Consider the following 19,397-nt stretch of genomic DNA (forward strand, 5'->3'; position numbering starts at 1 on the left):
TTACTCAAACTTTTGTTGACCAAATGACTTAAAACAAAGACGAGAGACGCACACACACTTATGGTGCCATTACTGGGTGACATGTCTTTGTTTTCTTTAAATCTGGTTTTCCAGTTGACCAGCTTTATTCATGCCTTTGGCAGAAGCTTTTATCCAAAGTGACTTACAGTGTATTATCAGTATATGTTCCCTGGGATATTGTTTTGGTGTACGTCTATTTATATTTGTATTTAATAAAGTATTTTTATGAAGTAAATTGTAATGAGTCTTTCATAAGCTGAACATTAGCATTACTTACTGTAAAAATGATTGCCCGTTGTAATCGGACCGTAACATTAATAGTGATATTAAGTACGTATCTTAATATTTGGTCACAGTGGATGCTGAAACTGATATTTTGTGTTTATTCATTTAAATGTTTTTTTTACAGTGAAGAGAGCTCTTTGACATTGCAGTACAGAAGCACCTGCAGACACAGAGACAGAAAAGCTGAAAGAGAGAGAAAGACATAGTTAGAGATGATCATTTCAACATTTATTTCACTATTTATATAGACAGACAAAAGATCTCACCTGGAGATTGGTGCGCGCTAACCAGTGAGCTGCTGCTGCTGATGACTGGTACAGAGACAGGAGCTTAAGGACAAGAGAAGATGAGATTATTTTTTCTGTTTTGACTATTAGTTTAATATTAACTGTAGGTGTATTTTACCATATGCATCCACTTTATACTTGATTTTTGTGATCTGTTTGTTGATGATAATGAGTGCTTCGTAAAGTCCAGAATCATCTGTGCTGATGTTTGAGATGTTTAAAGCTCCAGTCTGTTCCTCCAGCTGTACTCTGCCAATTAATCTATTATCATAATGGGTAAACATTTTCCCATGATACAACTGGGCCACGCGAGTACTTTGATTGCTGTTTGAAAATGTCCACAATATTTGATGGTCTTTGTTAAAATCATCAACTCGTGGATCGAGACTGAGGACGTTTCCCTCCTGCACTTTAACTGTTTTAATATTGTCAATCTCCCTGGAACCCACTAGAATAAAACAGATTAGAAATTGTTGACAGTGGTTACATGTGTTTTGTGGACTATGAAAAACTTTTGATATGACAAAATGTTTACATCCCTGTCTGCCCTGCAAAAGCAAATGTGTCTGCACAAATCTTGAACATTTTGGGGTGAACTGTTTAGTTATTTAAATTTGCTTCAAGGAGTAGTTCACCCAAAGATACATATTCTGTCATCATTTTTTCATCATCAAAACCTGTATCTGATTCTGTGGAACACAACAGAAGATATTTTGAGAAATGTCTCCGTGTTTTTTTGTTCAGGCAATGGAAGTCAATGGAGTTTGGTGTTGTTTTGTTATCGGCCTTCTTCAAAATATCTTCTGTTGTGTTCTGCAGAAGTCGTCATGCAGGTTTGGAATGACATGAGGGTGAGTAAATGACTAAATTATTTTACATTTAAATATTTTTGAATTATACCCTTAAGATTACTTTTGCTTAAATATTTAAACAAAAATACTGAAGTTTAAAGTATACTGTAGCATACTCTTGATGTCAGATGAATATAAAAACAACTGTCCTTTGATGTTTGGCTGTATGTTATAGAGAAACCACAGGAAATATTCAACAGCAGCAGGAAGTTAATATTTAAAAGTAAAATATTTCTCTACTGTTTTTCTGATCTTTGATTCTTTTAGACATATCTCATATCCTCATAGATGGATTTTTTTCTTTATGAATCTTTTAAAACTACATTTTAAGGAAAAACACTGACTAAAGCAATACGTTTACGTTTTCTAAATAATTTCCATACTGTATATACAACATAAGATTCTATTTTTTTATCTACAAAATAAAGCAGAAATATCATGCTGGCTATGGAACAGATCACATCGTAGGTTTACTTGACATTTGAATCAATTGTAATTATGCGAGTCAAGCAGGATGTTTGTCTGTACTGGTGTGAAACAGTCAAGTTTTCTTGTAAAAAATGTTTCAAAGCAATTTTTTGTTTGATTTATAACAAAATGGTGTAATATCTTACCCTTCACAGTGATGAAGAACATAATGAAGAGCCACATGATATTTGAGATACCTGATGTTTGTCTCCTGACCTGAAGATGCGTCTGCCGGTTAAATCAGTGACATCATTGCTGGTAACTTTGTGCTTTATCTTCCTGTCATTGGTTTGCTCCAGTTATCAGTTTTTTTCACTTCAGCAGACTCTTTGTTCAAATGCTTTTAAAGGTTTGTTGTTGTTAAAGCAGATTTTTTAAGCCAGAAATAAGGACTGCATCTAATGTAATGAACACATTTACTGTAGGCATTTCAACGCAAATAAGTCTTTGATAGTTGAACTGAATGGACTGACCGGTTGCTATAAAAGAGAGTTGACTACACAAGAAGCCAACAGGTCACCAATTTATCACTATAAATGTTTTTTCCCCAGATCATAACGTGTTCATACTGTCAATCACCAATGAAACAAGAAGAGTTTGTTTCATATGCCTTTATAAAAAAAGAGTTCAACAATGAAAAGTGATTCAAAATCATATGACATTAAACATTAAACTCTCAAAGAATGTATTTATTACTAATGCATTGAACTATTTGTTTTTTCAAGGAAAGGTTGACATCTTCATGTGATCCAACAGGTACGCCTCTTTCTTACTATGCCAGAAGATCACCAGAATATGGTAAGGAATAAATATCCTGCCGACTGTGACAAAAGTTTTAGATCCCACTTATACTGGGTTTAGAGAGTCCAGTTTCCCAGTTTTTGCACTAGGTCTCTATAGATCTCTCTCCATCAGTACAATGATTGTGTCCAAAGACAGTGAAACTGTTGTGTTAACACTTTTAATCAATGAGGCAGATACAGATTAATTCAACACAGGAAGGAAACATGGTTGAAGTGACAGGAAATTGGGTTTTTTAAATAATCTTAGTTGCACTTCAATGCTTTGACATTGACTAGAAACAGATTCAACAGGTATTATTATACCAACATAGTGGAAATTTACTGCTTCACAAAAACCTTGATACCACTGGAAACCCATATCTACTTGTGAAGACAATACAAATGCAGCGCCCAACATAAAATTAGACGACAGAATGATATAATTAAACGAATATATAACTAATTAATGAAATATATCAAAATGAATAAAGATAAAGATAAGAAATACAGCACAGATGTTTGTAATCTGGAATCAGAATTTCATCATCTATCAGATGATACACGTTTTCACACATGTGAATCGATTGCTTTGTTTTCCGAAACCAGGGGTTAAATCGCTACAATATTGCAATTTATTTTAGTTCGGTTCGCATTCACAAGGCAATATTTCCAAACGGACCAAACTTTGTTAATAAAAGTCACGTGCGAGTAAACTCTCCTTCGATTGGTCAGAGTGCATCTGTTTATTTTCCGGGATTCCGCTCAAAGACGCGTTGCACCGGTCTCGCATCTCTCACGGCGGAGCTCGGGAATCATAAAAGAAGGAGCGACAGCAGCGAGAGAACCAGGCCTGGATTTTATGTTACGTTTTATTATGTGTGTGTGGCCGGCAGTCGACCGTGAGGGAGCTGTCGGCACTTTACTTTCGTTTTGTTGTTTGTTTATTTTATTAAAAGTTTGATTTAACGTTCGCCGGTTCCCGCCTCCTTCCTTCCTTACTTTGAACATTGTTACAGGAGCCATTAGCAAAACAATCCCTTTTGCGTCACGCAACTTTACGTAATTACCCATCATACATTGTGATACAGTCTGGTTCGTTGGTCCGTTTGGTCGGATGGCTTTCACACGTCTACCAAACCGCTCCAGAGTTCGTTTGCAATCGGGCCGAGACCACCTTGTTCAGGCGGTCTCGGAGTGATTGTTTTGGGGCGGATCCTAGCGCGATTGCCGTGTTCACATATGCCTAAACGAACCGAACCAAGAGAGAAAACACACCAGGTTCTGAAACAAACCCTTGTGTGAAAACGTCCTAAGACTATGAATTTGATTCTCTGGAATCTCCTGTTTTAATCAGTTTTTCTTCTGTTGCATAAAAATGTTTGATTAAACTATATCTTTATACTTTTCAATCCGTTTTTTTGAGCTTCTTCTTGAGTAACAGAACTTCATTTCAAACTGTCTTGTGCATGAAGATCCTTGAGTTTCATTATTTGTTTATTTATTAAATGTAATTATCCAAACTCTTAATAGCTTCCTCTTTAGAGTATTTTCTCCACTCATCTGGAATCCTACCACCCCTTTTAAAGGATTTCTCGTAGAATGTTTCAAGATTCTTCTGGAATTTGCACACAAACCATTTCCAGTATGGCAGCTCAGAGAGGTCAGGGGTGATACTCCACTGAGCATATTTAGGACCTCCTTTTCTGTATTCTTTCCATGGGCATTTGTCATCTGAGTCATCTGGATAAAAAGATCGATCACTAGCTACTGCTGATGTGCAGATGTTGATGGATAGGTTTGTTGTTCCTCTGTAATACCAGCCATTCAGTCCAATATTACGATGGAAAGGAACGCTGTGATCTCCATCATGGTTTTCTATGGTGTTGGTGCAGATGGCAGCACAGAAAGGACACTGAACCCAACAGCACTGACAGAAATGACCAATCAGAATCTCATCTGGTCTGTCTGGATAGTCCAGCTTCACTGGAAATGTTTCTCTAGTGAATCTACTGCGCATGTTCTTCATTATAGAAGGGATTTCTTTTATCATCACATCTTGTAGGACGGTGAGATCAACATCATCAATATTCACTCCACTGAGGTCACTTACAGAGAACAGCAGCACATCAGACAGCAGGTGTGTGAACTGATCAAACCATGAATGAACATCTCCATTGATCTCTTGAACATGTCTGGTGGACTCACGTGTTGCGTTTATGATCTTCTTCTGCAGCTGTGTGATGTTATTTTCCATCTTAGGTTTCACACTGTCATGAAATCTTTCAGTGATGTACCGACTGACTTCAGCTCTGATGAAACGTTTAAAGATTTCTCTAGGATTGTAAATGTAGATCATGTATGTGTTAAAATCCTCTGTTCTAGCCAGCTCTGTCAGGATGTGTTTCTCCAGTTTTGATCTGTTTCCATTCAGTGATTCACAGTTTGTCTTCATTTCATCTGATACATCTCTGGCAGTTGTTTTGTAGACATTCTGCTCGATGGTCTCTTTCAGTTTATTACAGATAAATTCACCAGTAATGGCAGCTGATGTTGATCCTTGACAGTATTTCTGGAAGGTCCTGTAGTACTCTTCTTTCTTACCTTCAGAATAGAGAACAGGATCATGGGCTTTTCTGAACATTCTGTGTTGATCAGTGATTGTCTGGTTTGCTTTCTGACAAATGGACTGTACTAAATCTCTGAAGAATTCTCCCCTGAACACATACTTCACTTTTGGCTGTTTTTCATGATCTGTTAATGTTGTCTTTATGTGATCCACAAGTTGTTGGATGTAGCTGATGTTGTAGCCCATCTTTGCAATGTTAAATGACTGAATCATTCTCTGTGTCTGCTCAGCAATTTCATTGATTAAAGTTCTTATCTGGACTTCATCCTCTGTAGATAAAGCATGGCCAAATATCTCTTTTCCCTTTTTTAAGGCATTTTTAATAGGTCCAGTTATTCCACTGGATTTCTTTAACTGCACATAATCTGAATAACTTGGCAGAGAAAACATGTCAATTAACTCTCTGCATATTTTCATGTCTTCCTGGAGACTTTCATAGTTGTTTCTGAAGTGATCTGTCACATCTTTTAACACATCCGTGTTTTTGACTGAAGGAGTGTCTTTGGTAATTACATCCACCTGATCTCTCCAAAAGCATTCAAACTCTTGTTTCATTATATTTTCATCATTTGCTTTGTCTTTAAGTGTCAAGGCAAGTTCTTTGCTCTTTTCAAACAGATTGTTTTCATGTTGTGTCCTCTGAGCATCAATCTTTTTCTTCAGGTCTCGCTGCTGAAGAACCTGATTTAACTTCTTCCTCGTCTCCCTCACAATGTTTTCCTGAAGCTCTTTGATTTTTATTTCAAAAGAAGCTTTCCACTGGTTCTGTATTCCTGCATCTCTGTCTTTCTCAAAGAATTCTGACATTGTTTTTTTCACTTCTTCACTTTTTGCCTGAAGTTGTCTCTTAAGATCAGTTTCCTCAACTTCATGAACCGCTTGATTGTCTATTCTGTTGTGTAGTTTGTTCTCAATTTCCAGCATGGCGCTTCTAAGACTCCAGCTCCACTTACTGTATTCTGTCTCAATCTTCCTGTAAGTTGCGATTTCCAGAGAATTCTTGAAGCTGAACACAAACTGTTCGTTCAGTAAAGCCTTCCAGAGATCTTCAATACGTCCTCTTAGGTGTGTCAGCATCATGCCGTCTGAGTTTGAAACATGTCTTAAAATAGATTCTTTCAGCTCTTGAACATTCTCACAGTAGTTTGGGTTTGGTGGTGCCATGGGTGGGCTTCCCTCCCACAGTTGAGCAAAATATTTCACATCATTCTGAACATCAAATGCAATGACATCACTGAAACATTCAGCATCACAGACTTCTACTTTAGCAGCGAGTTTTGTCATCTCATCCAGTGTCTCCAGCAGTCGTCTCCTTCCCTCCGTGTTTTTATCTCCAGCTGTGACGTCTGAAACGTTCTGATGAACAAACATACAGCTGGGATTCAGTCTCACCTCCTTCATCCTCAAGAAGGCCTGGACAACAATCTGAAGAATGTCCTTCATGTCAGACGGGTTTTCTCCAAAGATGTTGATCAATGTCAGATTTCCAAGACCAACAACAAATGTGGCCAATTCATTATCACGATATCTGGTTGATCTTCCATCCAGTTCTGGTGCACGAAGACCCTCAGTATCAACAACCAGAATATAATCAAACTTCATCTGATCTTTAATGTCTTCAGACACTTTCAGCAGCTGCATGAAAGCTCCTCTGGTGCAGCGGCCGGCGCTGACAGCAAACTCAAGTCCAAACATGGCGTTCAACAGAGTGGATTTCCCAGAACTCTGAATCCCTAAAACTGACAGAACAAAAACTCTCTGATCTCCCAGATTCTTTATGAGCTCATCTAGAACAGCAGAAACCCACATCAGAGGAACATGAGCAGCGTCTCCATCCATCAGCTCCAGTGGAAATCCAGACATCATCATCTCTGCTGCGAGACTCGTGAGAGAAGAGAAATCTGTGTTCTTGTTCACAGATGACCATGATTCATAGATCTGACCGACCTCTCTCATAATGTGCTCCAGTCCAAATGCTGTTCTGTTGATTTGTTCTGATATTTTCTCAAGGTTTGTTTCTTCCGTCTGCAGTTGCTCTAGTTCATCAGGCATCTTTTTTAAAGCTAAAACTTCATTCCATTTCACATCATATTCCTTATGAAGTTCACAAAGCTTATGTGACATGAAGTCATCCAACAGATGAATCATCCATTTCAGGAAAAAGTTTGTTTCATTGGTTTTCAGTGATCTCGGTTCTTCAAAAAATGTCCTCATAAACTGACGTGATCCTTGTTCTGTTTGCTTTTCTCTTATTTCTCTCATCAGCTTTAATTTGGTACTTTTCTCTTCTTCTATATTTTCTCCTCTTAAGTGATGGAGCTCTTTGTTGACTTCACACCAGTCATGCCAGAGTTTTCCCTGACACGGCAGGTTTGTTTCTTTCACTGTTGATGGATCTTTATTATCCAGTAATCTCATGATCTGAAGTGCTGCTTCTTTTCCTCTCTGACACTCTGGATTCTTCTCATCTACTTCAATTCCTGTGTGTTTGGACACATCTTCCAGTTTAAAAGTCCTCTTGTGTTCTGTCAGACTGACTCTGATAGTCTCTCTTATCTGTTTAGATAGATCTGATTGATTTTTGTTCAAAAGACCAATCATGAATTTTCCATCTGCCAGTTGAGTTTTTTGACACTCATTCTCTGTGAGCAGACAGATAAGAGGCTGAGGAGATCTGAAGAGTGATCTCACCAAACCCTTATACTGGTTCTTCTGTCCAAAGTCAGGTAAGAAGAGGACATTGACTGAAGACATGCTGGTTAAAATCTCATATTGTGTCTCACTGACTCCTGCATCACCATGAAGATTACAGAACGCAACACATTCAGTGAATTTATCTGTGTTTTTTCCAGATGGACAGTACCAGGCGATCTCCACCACTCCATCCATCAGTAATCTGCTTCTGCTGCTGCCTGAACAGTTTCTATGGAAGAAGGTGTTGTGTTTCTCATTGATCAGACTGTTCATCAGCTGAGATTTAGATGAACACACAGAACCAAACCTGAAGAACGACACCATCGGAGTTTCTGCTTTGCACACCGGTTGGGTTTGACTGGTCATTTTATTGTCAGTATTTCTGATCCTCCAGCTCTTGTTGACCTGTCTGAATGTCCAGAGAGGAAACTCAATGTGTTGTGTGAATGGATCAGGAACAAGCAGAGGAAGAGCAAACTGACACTGAGAGAGTTTAGTGACCATCAGCTGCTTTAGGAAACTATCAGCACAATGAAACACAGCCATCTGAACATCCATCGGGTGAATATCACTGTCAATCTCTGAATCCTCTTCTCTGTGTTTTATGAGATTGTCTCTTGCTCTGTAGTTCGTGTTCAACAGTTTTTGTAGGAATGAGTTCACCAGTTCAGTCTCATTCTGTGGCTCCTGAGCCTGAAGTGAAAACATGCTGATTTGAAGAACGTCTTCTGTTTTGATTTGATCCTCATATATGTTTGTCAAACCTAGTCTAGTAAAGAGTGTTTTGAGGTTTTCGTAGTTTTTTGGTTCAGCTTCATCTCTCTGTAAACAGATAAATAAACAGATTCATATTAATTTATATCCAAATAAACTAAGATTAGAAAACTAAATGTCAGATCCTGCAATAAAAAGTGAGCTGGGGCCTCATGCATCAACGCTGCGTACGCCAGCTTTCACGCTCACGGTCGGATGTACTAATAGTGAAATTAACGTGAGAATGTGTGTTCCTCCACGTTCATGTCTGGCGTACGTACATTTCTCATGGTTTTTGTCCTTTGGCGACTCTTAGAGGCAATGAAGTGAAGTTGCAAACATATACACTACCAAATCATTAGACAAGTCTATCTGTGCTGAGTTGGGTTCGAATTTGGAGAGAGAGACAGCGAGGAGCCACGCATTACCCATTCCTTTACAGGTGCTGACAACACTTGGTTTCCTGGCAACTGGTTCATACCAAAGGGGATTGGCAGACCGCTCAGGAATAAGCCAGTCGTCTTCGAGCCGCGCAATGCCAGCTGTATGGGACGGGATCATCCGCATGTCTACCAGATGTATATGGTTCCCAAACGATGCAGTTGACCAGCCAAACATCAAAGCGCAGTTTGCAGCGATAGCCGGTATTCCTAATGTAATCGGAGCGATCGACTGCACACACATTGCTATAAAGGCGCCATCTGAGGAAGAATTTGCATAGAGATTCATACATCTTACAGTTTTTTTGTGCGTGCGCACATTTACAGCTTTGTCCGTACGCAATGTTTTAGTATGAATTCAACGCAAGTCTTTGTACATGAGACCCCTGGTCTGACAAAACAAGCCTTAGATAACTTTCAAGAATTGGTTTATTAGTTTGCAAGACAGATCATTGTGCGCTTCTCTGTTGGGTGCTTCCTGAGGAGTCATGAGTGATGATACACAGGTGCATCCCAATAATTCGATACATATGTTTAAGGGCCCTTTTGAGCATGTTTCAGTTATTTATAATCCTTCAATGGACTAACTCAGGGTTTTCCTGCATATAGAATTTGTAGGCGGCCACCTTGAAAAATAAAAACATTGCGTACACTCAGTGGATTTTCAATTTTTTAACTGCAGTTGCGGAATTACGCCTCTATGATGGCGTTGTTCCGTTCAGCACAGTGAGGCGTTGAAGAGTTGCCGTTTAATTTAGGATTTTTTTTAACTTAGGAGCTGCATTATATTTCGCGGCAGTTCAGGTGAATATTGTTTCTTTTACATCTAAATAGTTCGATTTCTTGAAAAGATTTCTTAATTGAACTTTGCATCTCATTAGTGTTGTCAGCCGTGCAGATGGCTCGTTGAATCAGCGTGGAGCGCAGTGAGTTCACCAGTATGAACACAAAATCAAAGGGATCAGAATGACTCGCAAACGATTCATTTGAACCTATTCGTTTAAACAGTTGAGTTGTGTCCCAAATGACATACTATACACTATGCACTTAAACTATGCACTATGCACTCAACCAAATGGAATACTAAACGCTTTTATACTAACCGGAAGTGTGTACGGTTTCCCAGACGATGGAAAATGACGTCATTTGCACAACACAAAGTGTGTCAATGAAATCTATTTGTACATTGCATGTTTAATGTAATTTCCATGTGTTTTGCCCAGCATTACTTTAGTCATCATCAGATTTAAGCGTAATCACTCTGCAGGAGAGTTTTACTTGAGCAGCGTCTGATCGCCCCGCCTTCCTTCCGCTACGTAAGCAAAACTGCGACCGTTGAGTGCGTGAAGTTCCACACTTCATATTCATTAAGGATGAATTGATTTGATTTTAAACAACTTTTCTGTTTAGTTTAATTAATTTGATGTTTAATAAAGATGTAGAGTGAATTAAATTTATATAGAGAGCGAGGGTATGCCATTTCATTTAATCTTTCAATTCTTCCATCCTTCCCTTGGGTGGAGCTAAGACAAATGCAAACAAGGAAAGTTTTCATTGATCACTCACCTGTAGACATGAAGTTGTCTGAGAGCAGCACAGTTTTATGTTCTCTATGTCTCTTCTTCTGTCGTCTTCATAATCCGCTGGTTTTACTCTCATGAGTTCATCTTGATGCTGTTGTTTAATCAGCTGAATTTTCTCCTCATCATTTTTACATTGTTCTTCTCTCTGACGTTGCTCATTCTGGATCAATTTTTCAAGCATCTCCTGTTTTTCTCTCCAGTTTTGTTTATCTTCCGCTCTCTTTCTTTCATCCTCATGCATCCGTTTCTGTGTTTCCTCAAGTTCTCTCATTAGTTGCTCTTGTTCCTGGGTTTTCGTCATCTCGATTTCTTTGATCTTTTCTCTGTATTGTTTTTCATTTTCACTAAACTGTTCTTCCATTTTCTTTTTCTCCTGCTCATGGTTCTGTTTTTCTTCCTCCATCATCATCCTCATTCTCTCTATTTCTGTTTTATGTTTTAACTGAAGATCTTTCTCTCTTTCTTTCCCCTCTTTCTCAGTTTTAGTGTTCTCATAGTCATCAAGTTCCATCTGTTCTTCGTCTTGCTTCATTTCTCCTTTATATCTTTCTTCTTTCTCTCTGAATTCCTCTTCTATTTTCTTCTTCTCTCGCTCATGGTTCTGTTTTTCTTTCATCCTCATCATCTTCATTCTCTCTATCTCTTCTTCTTTCTCTCTGCTCAGTTGTTCAATTCTGTCCGTCAGTGTCTTTATTTGTTTCTCTTGTTTGTCTCGCTCCATCTGTCTGAATATTTTACTTGAGTAGTAACTCCCTCCGTTTTCTTTCACCATGGCGTCTATTTTCTCCAGTAGAGCAGAAACTTGTGTTTGGTCTTCAGTCTCAGTATTATTGAACACATGATATCTGTTTCCACACTGTTCTATGAGGTTCTGTAAAGGAGTTCTGGTGTTCTTCAGGTACTCTTCAATGGTTTTATTTTTAAGATCATCTCCTCTGGTGAAGAGCACCATGTTGTGCATTAAAGAGTTTTCACCAAAAGTCTCTTGGATGATCTTGACTGATTCTGTCTCTTCTTTAGTGAAGCGTTGTGCTAAACTCAACACAATAATGAACACATGTGGTCCTGGCAGTGTCATTGAGATACAGTTGGTCATTTCTGTCTGGATCTCTTCATGACTCAATTCAGTATTGAACAGTCCTGGAGTGTCGATCACAGTGATGTGTCTGCTGTTCACTTCAGTTCTCTCTCTCTGACACTCTTTAGTAACGGACTCATGAGATATGTCTGTTATAAAAGCTTCTCTTCCTAAGATGGTGTTTGCTGCTGCACTCTTTCCAACTCCAGTTTTTCCCAGCAGGACAATCCTCACATCATCTGAACCTTCTCTTACATCTGTGAATGTGATAAGTGATATTTGTGAATGATCAGTTGCTCTTTCCAGTAACACGTGATAAATATAATTATGATTTTATTATGTGTAGTAGATTTTGTCAGTTTGATTACTGTTTGTATTGCTACAAACATCTTGGTTAGATCATGGTTTCTGTAGTGAGACAATGGTGAATTTGTGGTTACTATGATTTTGCTATACGAATATAGTTCTTTTTTGGATTTTTTGTAGCTCATGGTAGACTGTCATGTGTGAAAGGTGACATAGCTGAAACGCATTTGATACATTATCGTTGTTTAATAGGATTAATTAATTAATATTATTTCATACTTTGCCTAACTTTATTTAGTAAAACACATAATTGTGACACTGTATAATATACAATGAAATACTGCATGTATTCTATTATCTAAAGTGGCTGTTATACATATTTTGATATTACCTGTACCTTGTGTTTGCATGTGTTTCTTGTTCATCTCTCCAAGTTTCAGAAGTTTCTCCAGCTGTGCATCCCAAAATGTATCTGTTGAGTAATAACTTCTGCTGTTGTCTTCCATCGTCTGCACCAGTTTCTCCATCAACATGGACACTTGTGTGGTAAGATCCAGAAACTCATGTCTTCCTCCAAACCTCTGAATGGCAGACTTCAGTGCATCATTCAGTTCTTCTGTGCTGTGCTCTGATTTCTGGATTCTGAGAAGCATTGTGTGGTTGTTGATTCTTGAGCTGAATATTCTCTGGATCTGCTCTGATTCTGCTTTGTCTTCATCAGTCAGTGGTCCATCAGCGATGATGAAGAGAAAAACATGAACTCCAGGATGACAGAGAGACACACAGCGGAGAGCCTGACGCATCACTTCCTCTTCTGAGAGTCGAGGGTTAAACAGAGCTGGAAGATCCACCAGAGTGATGAGATGACCGCACGCCTCTAACCTCACATACTCTCTTCTGATCTCCTGATCTTCTGTCTCTGATCTGCTCTCATTCTGATTCACGATCAGGTCTGATATAGAGGCTTTTAATGTGCCGACACTTCCACACAGAACAACATTCAGGGATGGCAAAGCATTTGCTCTTTCTGTCACTGAGAAACAACCATAACATTTGTTTACTGGAATTATCACATAATTTAAACACATTTTACATACGTTAGTAACACTTTATAATACTATTTTATCAAATTTGTCATATGTTATATTTTCATCTTCAATGTATTCACCTTTTAAATAAAACTGGCAAAAATGTCTCTTAGTTTAGAAAATATGTAATCTAACAGCTGTGTGTGTTTACAGAACTTTTCTGACAGTAAAAGTAACAAATGTTGTCTTGATCTTAGGAGTTGGCTTTACATTCCCAGCGAAAGGAAATCGATCTGATGGGATCACTAAAATTCATATTTTATTCCAATCTAATGTAATGTTATGGTGCTAAATGGTGATTATAAACAAAAAACAAAGTTAAATGGCTCGATGGAAAACCTAAGTGCAAAACAGAAGTACATTTGTGCTCTCTGGCCGAAGAAACATATTTGCATTTTCATGTTCACTAGATGGCCTTATTCAAACTAGTGACTTACAAATAAGGGAGCGTTTCGTCTTGAGAGTCAGCAAGAAACACTCAGCAATGAATGTAATGAGAATATTAAATCTAATACTTTGTCAAAGTGATATCGTTAGTAATAAATAATTGTAAACAAAGTTAATTGTGGTCAGTGATTGGTTAAATGTATGTTGAAAAGAATTGAGTACATCATTTGATTGGGTGGAGATGTAGAGGGGAAACAAATGCAAAAACGGATTTGATTGTGATTTGGTGCCTCGTTGTGAGGAAAAAAATAGTCAGCTGCTGTACTTCATGTTTACACAGTGACAAGTCAATGGACAAACCCTCATTAAAAGATGGACAGACACATGAAACAGAGCTGTGCCCGATGGAAAATCTGACGCAGCATCAGGTCACCAGCTCATAAGACCTACTACACACAAATATATTCACACAGAAATTAACCAATACAATTTTTGATTTTTTTAGTAAACAATAGCATAATTTTAATTGACTTCGATTTAACTTAATGGTTAAAGTTATTTACCAGCTGGCTGGTTATGTTCAGATGCCAGGTTGTGTCTCCATAATACATTTATTATGGCTTTATTATATGTTTTCATTAGTAGTATTTACATTTGACTTCAGTTGTTAGCTACTGTGTCTTAATTTACCGATGCCTGCTAATGTTTCAGTTATACTTTAAATATTTGATTATATAAAATATGAATGTTATATTTTTTAAATATATATTTTTTTCAGTTTCACACTGATTTGGTAAATGCTTTGTTAAAAACATGTACAAGTAATAGTTGTACATATATTATTTATGACCAAAACATGTTCTGTTTAAAGTGATCACAAAAGGTTTTGGACTATTCTTCCTTTAAAGTGTGCTGTACAGTATATGTGTATAACATTATAAATATTCACGCTTTGAAAGATTCTTAATAATTATCATATCATGATTGATTTCACTGCTGATGACATTCTGAAATAATGCCAGTGAAAACGGTGTCTTTTAAACAGCAGTGATAGCTAAAACTTTGTCCTAAACATACACCTGCCGTGTGATAAAGCAGCAATATTTTTATTTATTCTTTGTTGAAAGCAGATGAAGAAATAAACTCAACCCGGTAAAACAGTGTCTATGCAGTGTAAACTTTACATGTTAACATTATCAATAAAGCTTGTTGGGGTTTGGCATTAGAGCTTTTAAATTCTTACCTGAACTCGACGCCATCTCGTCTTCAGCTCATTGATGTGCACCTGTAAAAGACAATGAGAAACCTTAACCAGGTAGCCAAAACAGTTCGGCCCAAAAATGGCCCAAATCCGGCAGGCCAGAAAAAATCAATCAGCCCAATTGCGTTTGCCAGACTCATGCCAAATCTGGGATGAATGACGCCCCAGAATCGGCCCAAGTACACTGGCCCGAGTCCGGTTGCTTAAAGTGAGCCGACACTGCCAGCATAGGGCCACAATCATGCCAACTAAAAACTGTACACTCAGCCACCACTGGCCCGAGACCGGGTGCTTAAAGTGAGCTGACACTGCCAGCATAGGGCCACAATCATGCCATCTAAAAACTGTACACTCAGCCACCACTGGCCCGAGTCCGGGTGCTTAAAGTGAGCTGACACTGCCAGCATAGGGCCACAATCATGCCATCTAAAAACTGTACACTCAGCCAGCAAATGTACATGCGTTTAATAAGAACAACAAAACTAAATTAAGTATATCATTTATTCTTAATCATGCACTTCATAAAATCTACTAAAATAAATGTGTATTAGACATTCAGTTTTATGTAAAGATTAAGCCATTTTTAAAATGTTTTTCAACAAAACATCAGTTTATTGGAAAACACTTTACACTGAGAATAGACTATGCACAGAACAAACTTTTTTTAGAGGTTTCAAGTTTCATACTTTACTGTAGGTGTTGCCATGTGCTCCTATGTAAAAATGCTCCAAAGAAATATGAGAAATATATGTTTAGACATTTATTTGAATTGTAACATTACAATAAACAAATGGAAGTGATCGATAAAACTGGAATCTCCTCAAGTAAGTGTACCTTAAAAGGATAGACTGACAGAAAGAGATAAGAGAGGGAACAGAAAATGACTCATGGTTAATACATCAGACAGACTGAAGGCATGAATGGTAACTCATGTAACATCTGAAATACCTTATAAAGATTTTGCTTGTTTCGGGCCCTCTCTTGTCAGATGCAAGTGGAAGCCATCTTTTTATATTACTTTTCAAGTCCTGATCACCAGCTTGCCACTGAAATAAAAGAATTTCTGTCAGCAGCTGTTCAAGGAAAACATAACTATAATATTAACACTTATTTCTTTAATAATTATTTAAGACATCATCATCAACCATAGTATTCTTATGCATTACAAGGATTACACAGGGAAACACATCAGGTTTGGGATATAATTATATTTACATGTATTCAGTTTATCAAAAGGCAGAACCGTCAGACAATTTGTCTCAAGCTCCATGACCAAAAGTGCCAGTAGTCAAAATAATCACATTTACTCTGAATAAAATGCATTTCATAACAGCTAAATTTAACCTATTTTTAAGTTCACATAGTTTTTATTAATTTTTAATCTTCTAATTTTGTACATATGAATGTATCATTTCTGACCAACAGAATTTTTTCCAAATGTATTTTATTGCAGCACTTTATACACTGCCCGTCCCCAAAAAAAGTCACACACTCTAATATTTTGTTGGACCGCCTTGAGCTTTGATTACGGCATGCATTCACTGTGGCATCGCTTCGAGAAGCTTCTGCAATGTCCATAAGTTTTCTCCAAGATCTTGTACTGATAATGGGAGAGTCGGACCGCTGCGCAAAGTTTTCTCCAGCACATCCCAAAAATTCTCAATGGGGTTAAGGTCTGGACTCTGTTGTGGACAATCCATGTGTGAAGATGATGTCTCATGCTCCCTGAATCATTCTTTCACAATTTGAGTCCGATGAATCCTGGCATTGTCATCTTGGAATATGTCCATGCCATCAGGGAAGAAAAAATCATTAATGGAATAACCGGGTCATTCAGTATATTCAGGCAGTCAGCTGACCTCATTCTTTGGGCACATAACGTTGCTGAACCTATACCTCCAATCCAATGGGAGGCTCTTACCTATTTGCTTAGTTAAATACAGGTGGTGACTTTTTTTTGGACGGGCAGTGTATCTCAAGGAGCACTATGTAGTGTTTCTGTATTAATATTTAATTTAATCTGTATTTAAATTGTATCTTATTCGTTTCATTTCAGTTGACCTGTGTGCGCAACGATATTATGTCATTGAAAAGTAAGGCGGCATCTGTTGATTAAAATAAGTGTTATTTTGTTTTTTATTAGTTATTCATTTTAAAACAAATTTATTAAATTTAATCTTTAATTTTAATAGTAGAAGTTTCTTTCGAATGCAGCTTTGTCTTTGCTGTGAGGCAAGTGGATTAATCACATTTGTGCATTTTAATTCAAACAAATCGTACAAAGTACGGTATGTTGCAATGCTCTCATTTTAAATACGTAGAAACAACGTGCAAGCCTATAGCCTGATATTTTTCGGATGTCTGGACTAGCAGAGGTTTACAAAAATATCAACAGATGTTTAAATATATTGAGTTTAGTTTACATTATTCTTAAGACAATATGCCTCTGCCAACGTTATTTGCACTTTTACTTACATGGCACAGATGAATTCTTCCCAGATGGTCAACAAAACTGATGATCTTGAGAAATCTAAATGTGACAAAAACATTCACAAAAAGATGTAAAGTTGTATAACGTTAGTGGACAGTTGGGTTGTCAAGGTACCATAAACATATCTTATGATAATATTCCAGTTAAATAAAGAACTCAATACTATTGTTAAGTTTTGTTTAAGTTAAGCAATATTTTTATTTTATTAGGATATAACTTAGGTCAAGGCCACATAGTGAAAGTGAGGTTAATAAATCTAGATAACAAAGGCTTGAATTTAATGAAAGACAGGTAAACAAGTTAATTCTTAAACTTAATGCTTATAAGACGCTGAAGTCTGCTCTGTTTCATGCGTAGTCACATTACCATTACAAATTACATGACATGACTCACCTCAATGACATATTTTCACTGTCAGAATAATTGTGAAGGTAAATGTTATCTTATGATTGCAAAAAAACATTTTTTCTTCAAGAATTTTATGTAGACATACTGTAATATTTATTATTCAATTTCAATGCTACATATTTGTCGATATAAGCTTGTAGTAATGTCGAATATGAGACCTACGCTATATCAGTCAACACACGAGATTGGCTACCTTACAAAGTTCACACTGATGTAATATGTACAGAGTATCAATATTTTATGTATGAAAAGCATGTTAAAGAATTATAAAAAAGTACTTACCTCAGCAAATAGCACTGTTTTATTCCTTCAGCAATCGCATTAGGTCCAGAGGAAAAAAGCCCGCTAAATTTTGTCACTAGATGTCGCAGCTAGTGGGGCATGTCTTGAAAGTTTGAAACATTAGGCCGTTTATATTTTTCAAAATCAAAGCCGTTTTTTTCCAAAATCAAAGTTCCACTTCGAGCTTGTTTCATAAGATACATTTTTTTAATGAAAAAAAAGCATATAAAAATCTCAATGATAATCAGTTAAGAAGAAAAATATTTGATCAGATATAAAATGTATCAGTAATAAAATAAAAATAAAACAAAATATAAGTTGAAAGGCTTTAAAACTGATTTACAACTTATTTAAAAAAAATTAGTAAGTTGACAATTAATAAATAAATAAATTAATTAATTATTTATGTGTGTGTGTGTGTTAAGATATTATGTGGAAGATATTCCGTTACCCAGATACTTACACACATTCAATATGGCACAGAGGTCCTGTACAACAGTGGTTCTCAAACTGGGAGCCGTGACCCCTGGGGGGCCCCAAGATGGATCCAGGGGGGCCACAGATTTTGTGGCATTTTATGAAATATAGAAATTTATCATAGATTTTATGCAATCAAACATCAGAAAAATGACACCACCAACCAAAATAATTGAGGTTCCAGCATTGTAAAACTGAATGTTTTTGGTTTAATTAAAATTCTAAATTTAAGATTATACGTCTTTATATGGGGGGCCGCAAAGCGATGCACTTAACACAAAAGGGGGCCTTACAACGAAAATGTTTGAGAACCACTGCTGTACAATACCATTCTCCCCTTCCCTCTGTTTATTAGGGGAATTTTCTGAGTTTATCTTTTCATCACACTACTTAAAATCAGTCTCTATAGCTTTAATCCTTGGTAAAAAAAATATTCTTAGTAACAGGAAAACTAAACAATTATGAAATATTAATTGTTGAAAAAAATAAAAATAAAAAAATATTTGAAAACATGGTCACTTCTTTTAACTTTCTTTAAGGTTGGGAATTTAAAATCTTGAATATTGATTATGGTAGTTATGTTCATAAAAACCCAGCTTTATTATTTGTCTTTTGTAAATATGAATTTAAATCTGGATGTTTAATATAATATTGATGCTTGTTAATATGGGAAAAATATAGCTCTCATGTTTAGAATTAGTAATACAAGCTAGAACTATCTAAAGCAAGTTTTCAGTCAGCTAACATTACATTACTTGTGAATTTAAATGTTAGGTAATCGGGATCTTTTTATTTTTTATTTCTTTCTTCTATGGATTGTCTTCTATTT

At 36.8% G+C, this 19,397-nt stretch overlaps 1 protein-coding gene across 2 annotated transcripts; it reads right to left on the bottom strand.

The window, feature by feature from the left end:
* Nucleotides 1-377: 377 nt before the first annotated feature.
* On the bottom strand, nt 378-18,205 carry LOC130545111 (interferon-induced very large GTPase 1-like). 2 transcript variants are annotated; one of them, XM_057319462.1, is made up of 10 exons: nt 18,092-18,205; nt 17,386-17,440; nt 15,859-15,956; nt 14,893-14,934; nt 12,572-13,207; nt 10,774-12,125; nt 2,059-8,836; nt 712-1,041; nt 573-635; nt 378-489 (listed from the first exon to the last, which is right to left on the bottom strand). In XM_057319462.1, the coding sequence occupies exons 4-7, from the start codon at nt 14,906-14,908 to the stop codon at nt 4,196-4,198; spliced, it is 6,645 nt and encodes a 2,214-aa protein (XP_057175445.1). In that variant the 5' UTR covers nt 14,909-14,934; nt 15,859-15,956; nt 17,386-17,440; nt 18,092-18,205; the 3' UTR covers nt 378-489; nt 573-635; nt 712-1,041; nt 2,059-4,195. The 2 variants fall into 2 exon arrangements, with proteins under 2 accessions (XP_057175445.1, XP_057175444.1); XM_057319461.1 differs by having other exon boundaries at nt 12,566-13,207.
* Between the last annotated feature and the right edge of the window lie 1,192 nt (nt 18,206-19,397).

This window comes from Triplophysa rosa, linkage group LG21, assembly GCF_024868665.1.
Source record: "Triplophysa rosa linkage group LG21, Trosa_1v2, whole genome shotgun sequence".
In the NCBI taxonomy this organism is placed as follows: Eukaryota; Metazoa; Chordata; class Actinopteri; order Cypriniformes; family Nemacheilidae; genus Triplophysa; species Triplophysa rosa.